Source organism: Cervus canadensis, chromosome 8, assembly GCF_019320065.1.
Source record: "Cervus canadensis isolate Bull #8, Minnesota chromosome 8, ASM1932006v1, whole genome shotgun sequence".
NCBI classification, from domain to species: domain Eukaryota; kingdom Metazoa; phylum Chordata; class Mammalia; order Artiodactyla; family Cervidae; genus Cervus; species Cervus canadensis.
In genome coordinates, this window is record NC_057393.1 from 27843447 (window position 1) to 27862539 (window position 19093).

General features: G+C 52.1%; 2 protein-coding genes and 1 non-coding gene across 4 annotated transcripts; 1 reads left to right on the forward strand and 2 right to left on the reverse strand.

The window, feature by feature from the left end:
* Positions 1 to 1077: 1077 nt before the first annotated feature.
* PITX3 (paired like homeodomain 3) lies at positions 1078 to 12372 on the forward strand. 2 transcript variants are annotated; one of them, XM_043475602.1, is made up of 5 exons: positions 1215 to 1341; positions 2864 to 2983; positions 10426 to 10559; positions 10735 to 10937; positions 11444 to 12372. In XM_043475602.1, exons 3-5 carry the CDS (start codon positions 10442 to 10444, stop codon positions 12029 to 12031), a joined length of 909 nt encoding a protein of 302 aa, XP_043331537.1. In that variant the 5' UTR covers positions 1215 to 1341; positions 2864 to 2983; positions 10426 to 10441; the 3' UTR covers positions 12032 to 12372. The 2 variants fall into 2 exon arrangements, with proteins under 2 accessions (XP_043331536.1, XP_043331537.1); XM_043475601.1 differs by lacking the exon at positions 2864 to 2983 and having other exon boundaries at positions 1078 to 1341.
* A 712-nt stretch (positions 12373 to 13084) lies between these two features.
* Positions 13085 to 16193, reverse strand: ELOVL3 (ELOVL fatty acid elongase 3). Its single transcript, XM_043475603.1, has 4 exons — positions 15889 to 16193; positions 14874 to 15005; positions 14071 to 14222; positions 13085 to 13814 (listed from the first exon to the last, which is right to left on the reverse strand). Exons 1-4 carry the CDS (start codon positions 15987 to 15989, stop codon positions 13387 to 13389), a joined length of 813 nt encoding a protein of 270 aa, XP_043331538.1. The 5' UTR covers positions 15990 to 16193; the 3' UTR covers positions 13085 to 13386.
* Positions 16194 to 17438: 1245 nt separating this feature from the next.
* Positions 17439 to 17545, reverse strand: LOC122446869. Its single transcript, XR_006271029.1, has one exon. It is a non-coding gene; the product is annotated as a U6 spliceosomal RNA (small nuclear RNA).
* Positions 17546 to 19093: the final 1548 nt, after the last annotated feature.

Below are 19093 nucleotides of genomic sequence, written 5' to 3' on the forward strand. Positions count from 1 at the left end.
TAGCAACTCAACCTGACTCCACGTATTCCTTAGGAAATCTGTCCTCAGGGACACCCTAGCAACTCAACCTGACTCCACATATTCCTTAGGAAATCTGTCCTATCCCTTGAAACTCCCTAACCTGCAAGCACCAAGGCCACACCTTGCCCACAGAAGTGAACTTGGTATCACCAAGAAGAAGGTAGCCTTGATAAGTCTGGGAGAACATAGACTATGTGAGATAAGAGAGCAGACTGACAGGGAACTTGCCCAGGTCTCTGAAGAGTGCCCAGGCCAAACGCTGAGATTCAGCTAGAATCTCCTTTAATTTTACAGGGTGGGTGGAGAATAAGGGAATCATAGTTAAGTTACTTGTGCAAGGTCACTTGGCAATGTTGCAACTGATGGCAGGGTTAGAATCCTGTTTTAATTTATCTCACTCCAAACTCTCTCTCCACGGAGCTACTCTCTTGGAGGAGAGGAAAAAAGGGCTTGGGGAGGAGTGGCAGCCGAGAGGAGGAGGAGAGAAAGATGCAAGGGAAAAAAGAAAATGAGCATCAGAGACAGAAATTAGTCTTTCGAAGTGGCAGGGGACGGAGGAGTGAGATAAACAGAAGAAGCAAAGTGGTGGCGAAGAAAGAAAAAAAAAAAAGAAAGGCGAGAAGTGGAAGGATTGGAGCTGAGACAAAAGGTCAGAGAGACAGACAGCGACAAGTGGAGAAAATCACCGAAACTTGAGCGGCAACGAAGTCTGAGTGCTGAAACCCCGCGGCCTCTCCCGGGCCGTGCGCTGCCCCCCACCCCCACCTGGCTCTATCCCCCAGCACCGTTCCACTTCGCTCAGGGTGGTTGCCTGGCCCCATCTCGCAGCCGACCCGCCCGAGCTCGGTGGGGATACCCAGTTCACGCACTTCTTCGCGAGCGCGTTTTCAGCCACGTGGGAAGGGGCGTGGCCCAGTTGCTGAGGAGCGCCTCCGATTGGCCAGGGGGCGTGGCTGTTGGCGCCGCGCCGGCCGGACCCCTCCCCTGAAGGCGGGGCCAGAACATTCACAGCTGGAAAGGGTGGAGCCCCGACAGTGCATCTGGAAGGGGGCGGGGCCCGATGCGCGAGGCTAGCCGCTGCGGGCTGGGGGCGCCCTGGGCTGCCATAAAGTGAATGGGCGCCGGCGGGGGGTGGCAGTCCGCGGCGAGGCTTACTCTCTCTCTCCCAGCGAGTCCGGGAGCGCCGGAGCGGAGCGGCGGCCCCGGGCGCAGGGGGGCGGCCCCCACCCCGGCCGGGTGCCCGGCCTCTGGCCCCTGCTTGCCCTCCAGACTGCGGCCGCCGCCGCCGCTGCCGGGAGTCTGCCTGCTGCGGGACTCACTGTGAGTGCTTGACCATGCGGGGCCAGGGGCTCGCCGGGCAGAGGGGCCATGGCCGGACTTAGGGACCCCTAAAACGGGACCTAGGGCGGCTGAACTGTGGAACGGTGCCTGGGGAACAGGTCGAGACTGGGAGAACGGACTGTAGACCTGGGGCCAGGACTTAGAAAAGGGGAAACTTAGAGCCAGGACTCGGGGGACCTAGAATGGGAAGACTCGAGGGATCCGAAGAGAAGTCGGAGACATGAGGTCAGGACAGGAGCTCTGCGAAGCGGCGTAGCGTTGGGAAACCAATTATCAGGAAGCGCCCTGGGATCCCCGGGCACGGGGCCGACAGCCCGGGAGCTAAAGGGGTTGTGGCCAGCGGGGGGAGCTGGCGGCGGCCGCCAGCAAAGGGGCAGTTGGCAGTGCCAGACGCCCCCGGGCTGGGTCTCAGACTCCGGGCCTGGGAGCAGGGGTGCGTTAGTCGCACACGCTTTTCTTCGTAGCTGCTTTGCAGTTGGGATAGGAGCCGTGTTGTGAGAACCCGACAGCGACCGTGTCAGATGGCCGCTGTGCGGGCTGCAAGGCCGAGGTTGGGTAGTCCAAGTGACCAGACGGCGGGTCCGGCGGGTCCGCTTGGGGTGTCAGGGCCCCGATGGGTTCCGACCTGGGAAAGCCAGGGAAATGGACGGAATGTCCACCGCGCGCGGTTCTCAGAGCGGACAGAATGTCCGGGGAAGCTAGGTTGGTCTCTCTAGAGCAGGCGCTGTGTCGGGCAGCGGTGTACAGAATGTCCCTGGCCGAGTGGCATGTTCACTTACCCCGCAGAGCCTGCCCAGCTGCTGCGTGTACGGTGGGGTTCGCTGTGATGGGTTGCCTAGAATCCCAGCTCACACTTTGCAAACTTGTCTCTCTGCTGGGGGCTGCGGGGCAGGGAGCAGGGATGGAGAGTGAAGGCTGATACTTGGCCTTGGGTTGGAGTGGCCCCCGGAGACATTCCCTCTCCAACCCAGATTAGATATGTTCCGAGCATCACCCCGGACTTCCAGAATCCAGATTTGTGGAGAGGGTGCCAATGGTTGGGACTGCTAGTGGGAACCAAGGGTAGGAAAGGAAAGGAAGGAATGACTCACAAAGGGCAATGGGGGGGGGGGGGCAAGGAGGAGCCTAGCACAAGCCCCTGACAGCTTCAGTTCCCTCACAAACTCAGTCACCCCTAATTCCAGTACAGCTGACCAGACACCCCACCCCCGACTCTGCCTGGATTTCAGCAGGCTAGAGTCTCCTTTCTCGCAGTGGGCAGGAGCCCAGGCCCAAAGAGAAAACTGCAGCCCTTTAGCAAAGCAAATGCTGGGGTCTTGTTTCCCTTTTTGCTTCCTCAGTCCCACCAATCTCCCCACCACCCTGGTGGCTGAGAGGAGATGGGAGGGAGACACATGGGATCCAGACACTGGGATCCAACATGGGACCCAGATTGCCTTCCATCTCTGGTTGGGAAGGATGTCTCAGCCCTACCCAACTACCCTATTTGCTTTTCCTACAGCTGGGAGAGGGCCCTGATTTCTTTGGATCCATACAATGACCGCCCACTCTGACTCCAACTCTTTAACCAGAACCCAGTTAAGCTGAAGGGAACAAAGTAGAGGGAACTCTCCTGATCTATGTAAGTAAGCAAACAGCTCATTTGGCGACCGAGTTTCATGGGGACAAGTGCAGGGTAATATGTTCAGCAATGAGTAATCTAAACAAGTGGGTTCCAACCTTTCTCACCCTCACCACCCTCCCCATACGTCTTCCCCACACTCCCACCTCCACTCCTTAATTTTAAAGTTCACTTATCACTGGCTAGGACATTGTTTTCCAAACTCTTTTGTCCCTCATCCCTTTTTGATAAATATAGAGTCACATCCCAGTTACCCCCCCCCATCACATTTTGATACCCTTTTCAAGGGGCTTGTGCTCCTATTGTCTTTGGAAAACACTGAAATTATGGGTGAAATGAAGGGATCTGAGTCAGAACGGAATAGGGAAGGCATTACAGGTGGTTCTCTGAAGACCATAACCCTAGGTTCTGCTTTTGCCAAAAAGGCAATGGCATTATAATAAAGATGACTGGAAACAAAAGGCAGAACCTTCTCTTGTCCCTGCATAAAGCTGTTTAGCTGATTGCATGCCTGGCCACTGGCTCTTAGGAAGAATGTCATGGACCTAGTGAAGGGTCAGAGAATGGTGGCAGAAGGAGGAGCCAGGGGCTGCTGGAGAGAGCAAACTTGAAAGTTTAGGTGTCTGAAAAGTGAGATAGGATGGAAATCCACAAAATAAGGAAAGACCTAGATAAGCAGATTTGTTTGCTTCCCAGATCCTGAAACCAGAGATGAGGGGGCCTCTTAGAACTGGAATGATGCAAGCACAGGATGAATGGGAAAATGTTCCTTGGCACACAGTGGGCAGCAAACTTCCCGAGCTCATTTCCAGGGAGGTGGTAAAGGCAGGAAGTAGAAATGGAATCCCTTCAGGGCTTGGAAGGATCAATGCATGTCGGAGCCACAAACGGTTGCTGGGGTGGAGGGGGCGAGGAGTGGCAAGAGCTCAGTGCCTGGTCTTAGGAGAACTGGATTAGAACCTCTTCAATCTCTATAACCATGGACAAATTTATCTTCTTAGAGGTGAAATGGAATGGTCATTCCTGGCATTTAAGGTGGTCCTAAGAGTTCAATGAAATCATGTACTTGGAAGCCCCCTTGCAAATGGAGAGGCAACACAGAAATAAGAAACATTATTGGTATTATTATGCCCAACTGTAGGTCCACTGTAAGTACAGAATCTTCGTTTGGAAGGGTGCATCTCAAACCTTAGATCAGCCTGCTAGCATCTGTGGTCCAGCCACAGGAAGATTCTCAGTGACAGATGGGACACCCTATACTAGGCTTCAGATGCCAGCCACTATCCCCGTCCCTCCCTGAGAAGAGTTCTAGGGAACTCCCCAAATGCCTACTCTCTCAGACCAAATATCCTTATCTGATCCCTGCCTGCCTCCAGCTCAAGGATGTGAATGTGGGCCCAGAACCCAGGTCTAGGAATGGAGGGCAGGGGAGGCAAGCTGGAGCTAAGTTGGGGATGAGCATAAGAGAAACACACCACCCAAATCTTTTCTTCTCCATTCAATCTAAGTGATGCTTCCTAGCATGTAGGGGAGGCAACTAACCTGAAGATGGCAACTAGGTCCTGAGCTTTGGGAATATCTAGAGTGTCTAGTCTCTGGTCACTGACGGGGACCCATTTTGAGTGACAAGGATACAGAAGAAAAGACAGTGGGGTGAGAAAGCCACTTTTAGAACTCTCTCCACTACTTTTCCTCCCCTGAGGCCTTCTTTACTTTTCATCTGTCAGTTAATAGTTTCCCCTTTCCTATTTCTCCCCTGCCCAATCCATTCTGCTCATCATTGCCAAAAAAAGATCCCAAAGATATTGCCTTTATGTCACTCCCTCACCTACATGCCTCCAGTGACTCCCACTGCTTGGAGCACTGCTTCTCAGTATTGGGTTGGGGGGGCAGTATAGGAGTGGGAGTAGCATGATGCTGCAGGCTACCCCGGGTCTATCTTCCTGGTGTGGTGATGTCACTTGAAGATGTCTCTTGGAGATTTGGAGAGAAAATATTATTTTTGTATTAATTATACAGAGTGAAGTAAGTCAGAAAGAAAAACACCAATACAGTATATTAGCGCATATATATGGAATTTAGAAAGATGGTAACAATGACCCTATATGCAAGACGGCAAAAGAGACATAGATGTAAAGAACAGACTTTTGGGCTCTGTGGGAGAAGGCGAGGGTGGGATGATTTGAGAGAATAGCATTGAAACATGTATATTATCATGTGTGAAATAGATCGCCAGTCCAGGTTCGATGCATGAGACAGGGTGCTCAGGGCTGGTGCACTGGGATGACCCTGAGGGATGGGATGGGGCGGGAAGTGGGAAGGGGGTTCAGGATGGGGGACACATGTACACCTGTAGCTGATTCATGTCAATGTGTGGCAAAAATCACTAAAATATTGTAAAGTAATTAGCCTCCAATTAAAATAAATAATTAAAAAACATGAATGTGGGATAGAATGCAAAATTTGCTTCCAATTTTAACATAAGGCTGAAGATGTCAAAGAAATTTCATACTGGTGGCAGCTGTTTCAGGTTGTGCCCCTAGTTTTCCAGACTATATTCTCTCTTACTAGTCTTAGGGGATTTTTTCATAGAAAAGCTGAGAATTCTCTAGCCTACATGGTATCAAATCTGAACCCCCACCCATTGCCCCTCATTGGATGCCTCCTCAGCCTGACCATTTTCTTCTGATGATCTCGCATTGCCCCCACTGAGACCCTGGCCAAGCTAGGCTCCCTGCTACCCTCTGAACCTACTGTTCTTTTATTTAGAAGCTTCTGCCACCTTCTCTGCCTCTCTAATTTCCAGAGCAGCCAGGTGCTACATTCTCTGAGCCCCAAAACTTGATGCCACCTTACATGGGCTTCTATGTCTCTGAGCTTCCACCATCTGAGAATCAGGCCCATGCAGTCCATCATTTTATCCTGTGCCCTGTTTGCCTCCCCAGACCGTAGGCTCTTAGAAGTTAGGGTCTTGTACCCTTATCGTTCTTGGGTATCTCCTCTGTCCATGGGATTTCCGGGGCCAGAATACTGGGGTGGGTTGCCATTTCCTTCTGCAAGGAATCTTCCTGACCCAGGGACCAAACCTGCATCTCCTGCTTGGCAGGCAGATTCTTTACCACTGAGCCACCTGGGAAGCCCGATCCCTGATTTACCCCTTGATAAAGTAAGTGCATCAAATCATTGATGCCTCCACCTGAGTCTTAGGGTTTCCTCTTGGGGCTGTGAACCTTGTCCACGGCTGTCTTCCTTTGCTTTCATTTGCTCACAGCAACTCAGGAGACCAGACAGTGTGGATGCTCAGCATCCCTAATGTACATGAGGCTGTGTCCACTTAAGGGCCTCAGTTTTAGTTTCAGGTTCCATCCTGTTTAGGGCTCTAGTTTATACCTACTCACTAACTTACTGCTGGCTGAGCTGAGCTACAGCTTTACAACTCCATCCCCTCTTATCTTCCTTTTCATTCAGTCTCTGCAAGAAAAAGATTTTCTCCCATTTCAGTTCCAGGGTGTACCTTGTGCCTTGGACATTGGACTTACAACTACTTGGGGGCTCTCTGGCTGTGGCCCTGGTCTACCGTTTGTCTTCAGGACAAAAGTGGGTGCACATGGAAGTTACCTTCTTGCCATAAGTTGTGTCCCTTAGAAACCATGGCCTCCCCACTGTAGCCTCTCTGCTCTGGGGCAGTCTCTGTTCTCCGCTTTAATTATCTTGGATATTTTGTTCTTACTGCGGTCCATGTCAGCTTCCTATAATTCCATGCTGTATTTCAGAGTCAAAGGTCACCTGCAAGCCCTCTATTCTCCCTAGGGCTGGGATTGCCACCTTGAAACCAGCGGGGCTGGGCCATGTATCCCCTGCAGGGCGTGTCAGAAAGGCTGGGGTGGGCCAGGAGGCCCACCCCAAAAGCTGGACTCAGGGCCACTGTTATCTCTTGACTGTCTCTGGTCTTTCCTGGTATATCCTACCAGCATCAACCAAACCTGTGGCTTCTAGACCTACTGCTTATCCCTGTCCATTGAGTGAGGGGAAGTCCCTGGCTGCAGTCCCAACTCCCCAGCTTCCCAACCTCCAGCAGTTTGGGGGAGCTTAATCCTCAGCCAGCCTGTCTCCAGCTCAGACAACAGCTTGGCGCCCCCAGCCTCTGCCTGACCAGCCCACCGGACACAATCTGCTAGAGGCCTCTGCCCCCACCCTCTCTTTCTCTGTTGCCTGCCTGGCATTAGTGTTCCTGCTTTCTCAGCTTCAGAGGCAGAGCCCTTCTCAGCCGCCTTTCCTCTTGCTGCTATTACTAACGCAGTCAAGAGTCTGAAGCCTTCATTCTTTCCTCTCCTACCCATTCCGGGTCCCCAAATTAGCTCCTAGTTTGGGCTACTCCACCCATGTGGCTGTTTCCTTATTGACCGGGCCCTCTTTTATGTTTCAAACAGAGTGCTCACAACACATACATGCATCCCTCTCTAAAATGCAGCATACTCACCTTTATTCACGGAGCAATTTTTCACTGGGAGACAATCTAGGGAAGCAAGCAAAGGCAAAGACAAAAACTATACCTTATTTCTGACTCTATCCTGAGCACCTTACTCAATGCCCAGCTCATAGAAGGTGAATGAATAGAATGATGTGCAAACATCATTTCAATAAGTGAGAAAAAAACTTGGATAGAGTTTGACCCCTACTCGTTTTTAAATGTTATGTTTTATTTTAACCTCTTCACAATAGTGAAGAGAGGTAGAGAAGGAATTATAATCTTACTTTTACAGATGAAAAAAACATGCCCAGAGAGGTAATTTGCCAAGGACACACAGCTAGTAAATTGAGGATCCAGGACATGAACTCAGATCTTTTGAATCTAAACTTAGTTTCTTTGGGGTATACCAGATTACTTTCCCGGGTCGGGGCGGGATGGTGGAGCTCATCACTTTCTGCCCCCACCACTAACCCATCCTATTTTTCCAGCATTCTCATACTTTCCCCCCACTCAGCCAAATAGGCTGTCCCCAGCAGCCACTGAGCGAGACCACTTCACTGGCTCCTCGGGCTTCCTCCTCCCCCACAGAGTCCTTAGTTCCTGGGACTAAGAGCTGAGGTTCAAAGGGGCCAGGAAGGGGGAGGGGGGGATAATGGCTAGCTCCAAAACAGCCGAGGCAGCTGTCCCTGTCACAGAGAGAGGAGACTGTGTGACGGTGTGTGTCTGTCTGCCTGAATGTGGGGGCACATGTGTGGGAGAGAGTGTGTGTGTGTATGCCTCTAGCTCCAAGTCCAAGTGCTTATTTTGTCTGAGTGGGGGCCTGTATTTGTCTGCATGTGTGTCTGTCTGTCTTTGGGAACACACAGCCTGAACTCTGCTTTCTCAGTCTCGTCTTTTATTCTGGCCCTTATCTTTCCTCACCCTGCCTCCCTCTGCTGAAATAAAGGGTGAAACCAAGACACAGGTATGGAATGCTGGGGGAAGGGGGGGTTTGGAAAATGGGAAGTCTGGAGCCAAAGCAGACTGGAAGGATGAATGGCAATGGTGGAATTCAGCTTTTCCTACAGGCAAAGCTCTGCATTGCTTCTTCTTTTCCCAGCTCTGCATTGCTCCTGTGGCCCTCTGGAGAAATCAGGGGTGTGGTTTGCAATTTTGAGGGCATCTTAGGGTATGAAGAGATTTCACAGCACCCCTTTTTCCACCTAAGCCTCCACAGCTACTTGGGAAGAGTTACTAGTCTAGGCTGTTCCAGGTCCCTCCCAAGGGCCTCTCCCTTCTATCGGAGCATCATCAGCCCAGTCCTATGCCTCTGACTCTGTCCTCTGACCTGGAAGGGGAGGGAAGCTGAGCACTCCCATCCCTGGCCTGATTTCTCTCCTTCCTTCCTGGGGTTCCCTTCAGCCCTGCTTCTCCAACCCTCGGAAAGGGTCCAAGGTCTAGTCCTCTCTGCCTGTGGAAAGAACAGGGACTGTTTCTCAGCCTCCGGCCTTGACCTCTGTCCCACTCAAACTAGCGTGGGGGGGGGGGGCAGCTGTCATGTCTGAGCTGGTTGAAGGGGGCATTACCATGTACAAATACAGGCCACTGCCCATCTGCGCCTCTCTGAGAAAGGCTCCTAATCAATTCAGAGCAGCCAAGTGACACACGTCTCTATCTAGGCTAATCCGCCACATTAATGCCACCTTGCACACCCTGCATTAAGTCCCTCTTAATGGGGAGGCAGATGGGCTCCTCCTACATAGCTCTTCACCCCTGCTCCTTGGTCCTTAGCTTCCATTGGTTCTCCTCTGACCAAGAGGCATCTGGAGTCTTGAGCCCCACTAGTGCCCCTTCCCCTTCCTCCCACCAGAGGGGGCCTGGGAGAGCTAACAGGAAAGGGGACCCTGCAGGGGGAGACTTGGAGGAGGACCCAGGCAGGCTCCTGGGCAATGTCAGGTGAGATTTGGCATGGGGAGTAATAGTCAGAAGCGGCTTTTAAGAAACCTACACCCACAGCCTGAGGTGGGACTGCAGGAAGGCATGGGAGAGAGTGGTGACTCGTAGGATGCAATGTTCAGAAGCAGACAAGACTCTTAAACTTGTTTTTGAACCTAGAACCCTTTCTTCAAATGAAGTCTCTCCAGCAAGCATAAATAAAACAGAGAAAAGCAGGGCTGCCCTAGTTGAAGCTGACCTGAGTAAGATCAGGCTAGATTTCTATCCCTGAGGTTAGCCCTGAGTTCCAGTCCCTGAGGGAGTTTGCTGGGCAGGGGGGACCCCAAAGAACACAGTTTGAAAAAGCAAGCAAAATCTTATCTTAGGAATCTCACAGACCTGATTTAAATCATACCTCCTCTACTTACAAACTTTGTGATCTTCATCATTACTTCATATCTCAGTTTCCATGCCTAAAAAAGGGTGATCCTACCTAACATTGATCCATTCTTGTGAGGAGAAATAATGAGGTGAAGGCACATAGTCAGTACTCAGAAATGATAGCAGCGATTCTCCTTACAGGGAAAGTATCAGGCCTGGTTCAAAATCAAATCCGTCCCACGGGAGAGTGAATAACACAGGTTCAGGCTGGTTGAGAAGTACGTTTGAGTTTATGGGGATATTGGGCATTCGTGTGAGAGGGAATTTAATTTTTTAAGTATGTGGTATGTGGTATGCAATGTGCAATAGTGTGGTTTTCATTAATTCAATGATTATCTATTGAACACCAACTGTGCACCAGGCAGGGTTCTAGGTGCCCAGCATGGAACAAATCAAAGTCTAGTGTGTATAACTGCGTATGAAACCTCTGAGTATGCACCTTTCTCCACTTAGGCTGCTGTTTCCCCATTCTAACCTAGGGCATCTCAGATTAAAGAGGTAGCTTTATGTCGGTGGCCGAGAAAGGGGAAGATGAGGAAACACTTCTGTACTGGGAACCAGATAACCTGGAGATTTTATTCCCATTAACCTGGTCTGGGTCTTCTCTTACCTTCAGAGTTCTCGAGCCCCCGATGGAGTTCGGCCTGCTGAGCGAGGCAGAGGCCCGGAGCCCGGCCCTCTCGCTGTCAGATGCTGGCACCCCCCACCCCCCACTCCCCGAACACGGCTGCAAGGGCCAAGAGCACAGCGGTGAGCGCGCCCCCTTCTGGGGGTGGGGGAAATAAAAGCTCCATCCCTAACCGGGTGGGACCCGGGAGTGGGAGCCCGGGTGCGAGTGAGGGAGGGCCCCACGGAGGAAGTCCCCGCAGCCAGGGAATCCGCGCAGGCAAGGATGTGCTGTGACAGCCCCAACCCCGACTCCCAGATTCGGAGAAGGCCTCGGTTTCGCTGCCCGGCGGCTCCCCCGAAGACGGCTCGCTGAAGAAGAAGCAGCGGCGGCAGCGCACGCACTTCACCAGCCAGCAGCTGCAGGAGCTGGAGGCGACCTTTCAGAGGAACCGCTACCCCGACATGAGTACGCGCGAAGAGATCGCCGTGTGGACCAACCTCACCGAGGCCCGCGTGCGGGTACGCAACCCCGCAGGTGCCCTCCACCACCACCCTCCCCTCCACTTCGGGCCTCCCTCTCGCGGGCCGCTCAGCAAGCAGCTTCGGAAACGGCAGCCTGTGCCCTGCCTGCCCCTTCCTCCGACCCAAAACCCGACGTCCCTCTCCCAGGCCCGCTGCCCCCACGGCCTTCTTTCCATCAACCTCCAATCTCTTCTCTTCCTCCACCCTCTCACCCTAGACGGAGCGCTTCTTCTCCCCTGGCACTATCTCTGGTTCTTCTCTTCACCTCTCCTAGACCCCCTCCTGCTGCCCTCTCCACCTCCCCAATGCTGTCACCCCCGACTCCCGCATGCGCTCCTCCCCCAGCCCGTGCCGTTGCTCCACCACCCATTCTCGTCTCCGGCCACCTCATCTTCTTTATATTCCGCCCGGCCCCGGACCCCGCTTGGACCCCCACCTGGGCGACCGGTCCACCAGCCGCCTTGGGGGTCCGGGCCCTGACGACCTTCCTCCCACGCCCGCAGGTATGGTTCAAGAACCGGCGCGCCAAGTGGAGAAAGCGCGAGCGCAGCCAGCAGGCGGAGTTGTGCAAGGGCGGCTTCGCGGCGCCGCTCGGGGGGCTGGTGCCGCCCTACGAGGAGGTGTACCCCGGCTACTCGTATGGCAACTGGCCACCCAAGGCCCTCGGCCCGCCGCTCGCCGCCAAGACCTTCCCGTTCGCCTTCAACTCGGTCAACGTGGGGCCTCTGGCTTCGCAGCCCGTCTTCTCGCCACCCAGCTCCATTTCCGCCTCCATGGTGCCCTCGGCCGCGACCGCCCCGGGCACCGTGCCTGGGCCCGGGGCTTTGCAGGGCCTAGGCGGGGGGCCCCCCGGGCTGGCTCCGGCCGCGGTGTCCTCGGGGGCCGTGTCCTGCCCTTACGCCTCGGCCGCAGCCGCAGCCGCCGCCGCCGCCTCCTCCCCCTACGTATATCGGGACCCGTGTAACTCGAGTTTGGCCAGCCTGAGGCTCAAGGCCAAACAGCACGCCTCTTTCAGCTATCCCACCGTGCCGGGGCCGCCGCCGGCCGCCAACCTCAGTCCGTGCCAGTACGCTGTGGAACGGCCCGTCTGAAGGGCGCTGCCGGTCGATCATCCCTGAGGGTGGGGCGGTAATGCACGGCCTTGACGGACTGGGGTCGTTTTGACTGGCTTGCCCCCACCCTCGGGGTCTGAGAGGAGAGCTGGGCAGTCGGGGTTGGGGAGGCGGCCGGCTCAGGAGAGAGCCTGCCCCCACTCCCAGGCTTGAGGGGTGGACTGGGCCCTTAGTCCGAGACCCTGGGACTAAGGCCAGGAACAGGGACCAGTTCCCCAGGGGCCAATTCACCTTTGGCCCACCTCGCCTTCTCCAGAATCCCTCTCCCTGGTTTTCAAAGATAAATGAAATAAACGTGCGCGGACTGTCAGAGGCCTGGTGATTCAGAATTGCGGTTGAGCTCCCTCCCCTCATCCTTCCCCATTTTTAAAGGAGAGCTGGGTTTACAGGAAAGATGTGCGGGTCCAGGCTTCTAGAGCTTCAACCCCAGGATGGAGAAGCCTGGGGATTCCCGGAGCCAAGCGGCGCACGAAGCGTGTGTGTCTGTGTAGATGTGTATGGCTTGGACAAAGCTGGTACTGCCGCGCCGCCTCGTGGTCTCATGGAGGATAACTGGAAGGTCAGCTTTTGAAGTCAAGTGTCAATGCTGCAACTTAGGAAGCCTACGACTTTAGAAACTTACTCCACCTTTGCGCATCTGTTTCTCACTGTTCCTACGAGGGGCTTTTGCCTCTAACAGCAATAAAATTCTGGTCTGTAACAGACATTTATTAAGTGCCTACCAGGCCTAGGATTCTTTTGAGTGTCTCTGTGTGTGACTCTCAGCCTTCCATACACTGTTGTAAGCTTCTCACCCACTGATCATCTCACTGCCAGCAGCCCTCCTCCATCACAGCAGTCCCCTCCTTCCCGTAAATCCCCAAACTCTGAAAAACCCTGTTGGAATCTTTAATTAAAAAACAGAGCGGCAAGAGGGTCGAATTGGGCTGGGCTCCGCGCCGCTGGGAGGAATGTCTGTCTGCAGGCCCCTCCTCCCGCCCTCGTCCTCTCGGAGCCGGGCGGTGCTGGGGAAAAAACAAACAAACAAACAGAGCAAGAAGGAGAAAGATTTCTGGAAACATAAATAACTCAGTTTGGGGGAGCCTCCTTAGTCCCACCCCATTACAAGGCCTGCTTGGTCTTCACATTAACAACAGAAACATCAAAGTACTAGATCACATCCCCACCCCAGGGGTGATACTACTTGACTGTCATCACCTCCTGCCACCTTGGAGTTTACATCCCATGGGGAAACCATACAGGAAAGGCTTCCTAATCATTCCCTCAAACCTAAGCTCAGTCCCTCAGTCCCCTGGGGAGGAGAGAGGGCTTAGGGTTTCTTCCTCTCCAACCATTCACTGGCTCTTGGTCTTGGCTTTGATCTTGGGCATTATGTAGTTTTGGTGGAAGAACTTGGCAAAGAGGACAAAATAGGTTGCATACAAGATGAAGGACCAGAAGAGGTGTTCCTTTGTGGTATGGCATCCCTTTTCCTGTCTCCAGATGTAAGCCAGGATACCGACAATGGCTCCTATAAACATCTGCAGGATCTGCAGGCTGGTGACGAGCATGGGAAACCATCTGGGGCACTTCACTTTGGCAGCCTTCAGAGTGTAGTAGGTGTACATGACGGCATGTACACCAAAGTTCATGGTCATGAACCAGCCGCCTGCAGCCACCTTGTTCTTGTATCCGAAGCTGGAATACACCAGCACCGTGCTGTGGTGGTACCAGTGCACAAAGATGAGTGGCCGCTTCCGCAGGATGATGAAGGCCGTGTCTCCTGGGAGATGAGGAGTCATAGCTGACACATCACCTAGTGTTGGGACCACCCTCTGAACTTGATGTGGGGGCACATGGGGAATTTTCAGGACAGGGAGAGGGGTCTTTATGGCAGAGAATCTGAAGAGGGGCTTGGGTGAGAAGTGTTTTTAGGACTCAGGGGCGGGGAAGGAACTCTCCATGTGATGGGTCAAGGGGAGGGCCTGAAGATGGATGCAATTGACTGGACACCAGAGAGACAAAGCCTTGCCACTCACCAAGTTCAACGACCTTGCTGAGAACAAACAGGAAGGACCAGAATTGGATTATGGGACTGCTGGTGAAGGAGGAGAAGCATACAGTTTGCTTTGGGCTCCTCCTAATTATCAGGGTCCCCATGTAGCCCCACATCCTCAGTGTCCCGAGGATACTGAAATGGAACAAAGGAAAAGGGTGTAAGGGTCATTCCCAGGCACCTTCACCCTTGGCCTGGTCAAGTCACTGATCCAAGTTCCACCACCTCCCCACCCTTCCAAAGGGGTTACAGCTTCTGAGCTCCCAAGGCCAACCTGGTAGAGCCAACCAGTAATCTAGAAGATAGAAGACATGAGGGCTGGGGAGGGACCAGGGAGTGCTAGAGGCTGAGATTGAAAACTGAGCTAGGGGATAGGGTTCATAAGATGGGTAGGAGCCTGGAAGGAGACAGGTGGCAGGATGGGGGTGATCAGAGGAGTTTGGGGGGAATATGGGACGAAGGGGCTGGGGAAGTTATTGGAAGGTCTTGGGAGAGAGTGTTAGATGCAGAGAGTATTAGAGGCTGGGGAAATTGTTGGAAGTATCCAAACTCAATGAGCACAAAAGGTCTCATGAGAGAGAGCAGAGACTACTAGTCTAGGAACTGGAGAAGAAGGAAAACAGGAGGGTGGAACCTGGGGAGAGGAGTCAGAGCTGAGAGAACAGAACAGGGAGAGAGTTAGGGGGCAAATTGGGCAGTTGATGCAATTGAGGTTTTTAGAAAGCTTTTAGGGATAGAATGAGGGTCTGGGGTCTATAAGATAGGTTGGAGTGGGGAGAGTCTTACCTGAAGACTGCAAGGCAGAAGGACCAAAGGATGAGAGGTCCCTGCAGGTTGAAGCCCTTCCGTGCCTTCATGTAGTTTTGCCCCACGAAGATGACCAGCAGGTAGATCAGAGCTATGGCGAATGAGGTTGTCCTGGCAGGCAGAAGGCAGAGCAGATGGGCTTATGGGTGGGAATTGGTTAGAGGAATGTCCACTCATATCTCCAGGTCAGTGCTCTGGATTGGAATCCTACTTCTGCCACTTACTAGCTATGTGACATTGGAAAACCTACTTCCTTCTCTGAGCATCAGTTTCCTTATTTGTAAGGCGGGAATAACACTCCTCTCCTGACAGTGTTAATATATGTAAAGTACTTTACACAGGACTATAACCAAGGTTCCTGGGGTTGGGAGTGGATGACAGCTGCTGGTCCATTTCTAGAAGCAACCCAAGGCTGTGATGTACAAAGAATGTGGCAACAACTTCTGCCTGGTTGGTCATGGCAAATTGGCTGGAGCTCTGAGGGGCTCTAGGGCAAAGTCTGAGGAAATTTTGGAAGGGTACCCAGATTTTGCCTCCTCCACAGCAGGGATGATGGAATACTTGAGGAACAAGATGATAACTGTGAAGGGCAGTCCTCAGGCATCAGCACATGCATGCCTGCGCACACATGCAGCCACAAAGGATGGAGAGTCGTCTCTAAGGTGGGTGGGAGTAGGAGTTCAGATCAACCCCATTCTTCAGAGACCAGTTCTCACTACACCTTTTCCCCCTTGGTTTCTGTCTCCTCCCAAATTCTCCATCCTGTCCTCTTATTTCTGCCTTTCTTCCAGACCTAACCTCTTTGAGGTGCCACACTACCTGTACCTTGGACAACAGGAACGTGAAGCCAGTACTGGGGAATCCAATATCTTTGCTCCTTAGCAAAATCTCTGTGGGCTTTCTGTCTCGCCCTCCCCCATTCCACCAAGCCCTCCAAATAGCGGTCATCAGAGTTGGGCCCCTAACATGGCCCTTTCCCTTCTACAGGTCTCACCAGTACTCCTCCAAATAGGGCCTCATGTCCAGGAACAGCTCGAAGTTGTAGGGCTGGAACATCTGCTCTATTTCATCTGAGGTATTCATGGTTGTGACCATTTCGTTTTGCAGACGCTGAGGTCGGGAGCTGGACGAGAGTTAGGGGACGGAGGATGGAGAGAACCTTGGGGACAGGACTAACTAGACCCAGAACCCAAGGAACTCCCCGGCAAGCCAGAGCCTCAGACGCAGGCACGTGCGCTGCAGTGCAGCCGACTTCCACAGCCGCGGCCACTGCAGTTTATAACGCGAAATTGCAAAGCAGCTGTTCTAGGCGCGCCGCGGCCCCCTCCCTGCTCCCGGCCTTCATCCAATCGCGACAAAGATACGCCCCTGTCCCGCCCCTGGGCGGCAATCCGCTCTCTGATTGGTCATTCTTTAGGGCAACGCCCCAGAAGCCTCCCACTAGTTTACACCTTCGCCACGCCCACCTTCCCATCTTTTTCTCGCGCAACACCTCATCTCTGACCTGCTTAGTTTAGCCGCCGTGGTTTTGGAGTTACTGGGATGTGACAGGCTTCTCCTGGCACTGCCAACTATAACCTTTGCCTCTGTTGGTTTCAGTTCTGATCTATCTGGCTATGAAGAGAGAATGAAGGTGTCCTCCGTTTCTCTGGTGCCCCCATTCAGAGATAGGGTGTCTGTTTCCCGCCTCCCGGAGACCCTGGGAAAACCAGGCTGCGGATAAGGATGGGTCCGGTAGGGGAAGGAGCAACAAAGAGCCCTTCCCGTAGTCCCTTCTGCTTCCTTCTGGTCTGCAGTTGTAAGTGGGAGGGAGATGAATTGTAACAAGTTTTATTGTTGAGGTAGTTGGTGTTGATGTTTGGAGAGTTGGTTGTTGAGGCTGTTGTTTCTTTACAGTTTCCTGAATTCCTGCCGGTTCCAGCCTGATACTCAGTAATAACCCTGGGAAGGAAGTGGGATCACCCTCTGGGCTTCTGGGATTATTGTCTTCAGACTTCCTGGAGACTGCCAGGGGTTTATAGAAGAGGAGGTGCTGCGCATCTCTCAGTATCCTGCAATTCTTCCCTAGTCTGTGCTTATCTAATCAAATCTACTTTTCCTTGCCTGTGTACCCAGTTCAGTTCAGTTCAGTCGCTCAGTCGTGTCCGACTCTTTGTGACCCCATGAATCGCAGCACGCCAGGCCTCCCTGTCCATCACTAACTCCCGAAGTTTACTCAGACTCAAGTCCATCGAGTCGGTGATGCCATCCAAACATCTCATATTGGGCATCTACCAACCTGGGGAGTTCCTCTTTCACTATCCTATCATTTTGCCTTTTCATACTGTTCATAGGGTTCTCAAGGCAAGAATACTGAAGTGGTTTGCCATTCCCTTCTCCAGTGGACCACATTCTGTCAGACCTCTCCACCATGACCCGTCCATCTTGGGTGGCCCCACACGGCATGGCTTAGTTTCATTGAGTTAGACAAGGCTGTGGTCCGTGTGATCAGATTGGCTAGTTTTCTGTGATTATGGTTTCAGTGTGTCTGCCCTCTGATGCCCTAATAATATGGAACACTTCACGAATTTGCGTGTCATCCTTGTGCAGGGGCCGTGCCAATCTTCTCTGTATTGTTCCGATTTTAGTATATGTGCTGCCGAAGTGAGCACGCCTGTATACCCAGCCCCAAATAAATAAACATTTTAAAAATTTTAAGACTTTACTCATCTGTCCCTTATTTCTGTCCTAGAATTTATGAAAATAAGGGACTTGAAGGCAGTTTGAGACATGATGGAGATATGCAAAACAAATGCTAAGAGAAATAAATACAAAATATTAAAAATCACGAAGCGGCTATAAATGGTTATGTGCCGTAAGCCCACAGGCTCTGTAGCCAGAGGACCTAGGTAGGAATTCCAGTTTCACTTCTCAGCTACTGTCTGAGCCAAGGGCTGCCATACTAGCTCAATGACTTCCAAGTCCTTCCCTTTGTCTCTGTTTTGTGTCATCTCTCTCCTGGTTACTACAGCCAGCACCTCTTCATAATTAGTTGACACTTCCTTCTCTAATATAGCACTTTCTATTGCATTAGAGAAAAAAAAAAAAAAGTACCCAAACCTGGCTTATCACCAACCCCAGAGCCACTGACCCAGTGCATGCATGTATGCTAAGTCACTTCAATCATGTCTGACTCTGTGCAGCCCCGTGGTCTACAGCCTGCCAGGCTCCTCTGTCCATGGGATTCTCCAGGCAAGAATAGTGGTAAGTTGCCATGCCCTCCTCCAGGGGATCTTCACAACCCAGGGATCAAACCCTAATCTCTTAGATCTCCTGCATTGGTAGGTGAGTTATTTACCACTAGCACCACCTGGAAGACCCCTCTGACCCAGTGTGGTCTCAAACCATACTTTGAAAACCACTTCCTTCTGTCCTCTCATCCAAAAGAAGGTTCTAAAACCTAAATTGGATCATGCTACTTTCCTGCTTAAAACCTTTTGTGGTTCTGGATTACTTCACACATAGCCTGATACTCAGAAGGTGATCAGTGCATATTTGATGGATTAATGAACAAACAGAAGAATGCTCATTGCAAGAATAATTCCACCTACAGACTTCCATGACAAGCCAGTGGTTAAGACTCTGCACTCCCAATGCAGGGAGAGCAGGCTGGTTAGGAACTAAGATTCCACATGCCGCACATGCAGCCAAAAAAAATAAATTAAAAAAAATAAAAGGAACATAGGTGTGACCACCTGTTGAGATCTTTACTAATTAAAAAAAAAAAAAAACCACTTCTTAAAAAAGAAAAGAATTCCACGTAGGTGTTACAAGACCTGGATTCAAATGCCTGTCCATTATTAACCAGTCCTGTGATTTTAGGCAAGTTACCTAACCTGAGACTCACATTCTTCATCAAAAAAATGTTGAGAGTCATACTTGCCTGCCTGCCTCACAAGGTTGGGGTCAGTATACAAGTCAGATAACATCAGTGGAAGGATACTGTGGGGAGTTCTCTCATAGTCCAGTGGTATATTTCCTATACTACCCTGGTTCCCCCACCCTATTCCAAAGGATCATTTTTATTAGGTCACTGCCCCTTTGAGGGTTGTACACAGCTCCTAGAACAGAGTGGGCCTTCAGAATGTCTGTTGCTTTGAATCGAGTAGGCACCTAACAGGATAAACAAGTAATAAACAATATATTTATTTTTTAAAAGA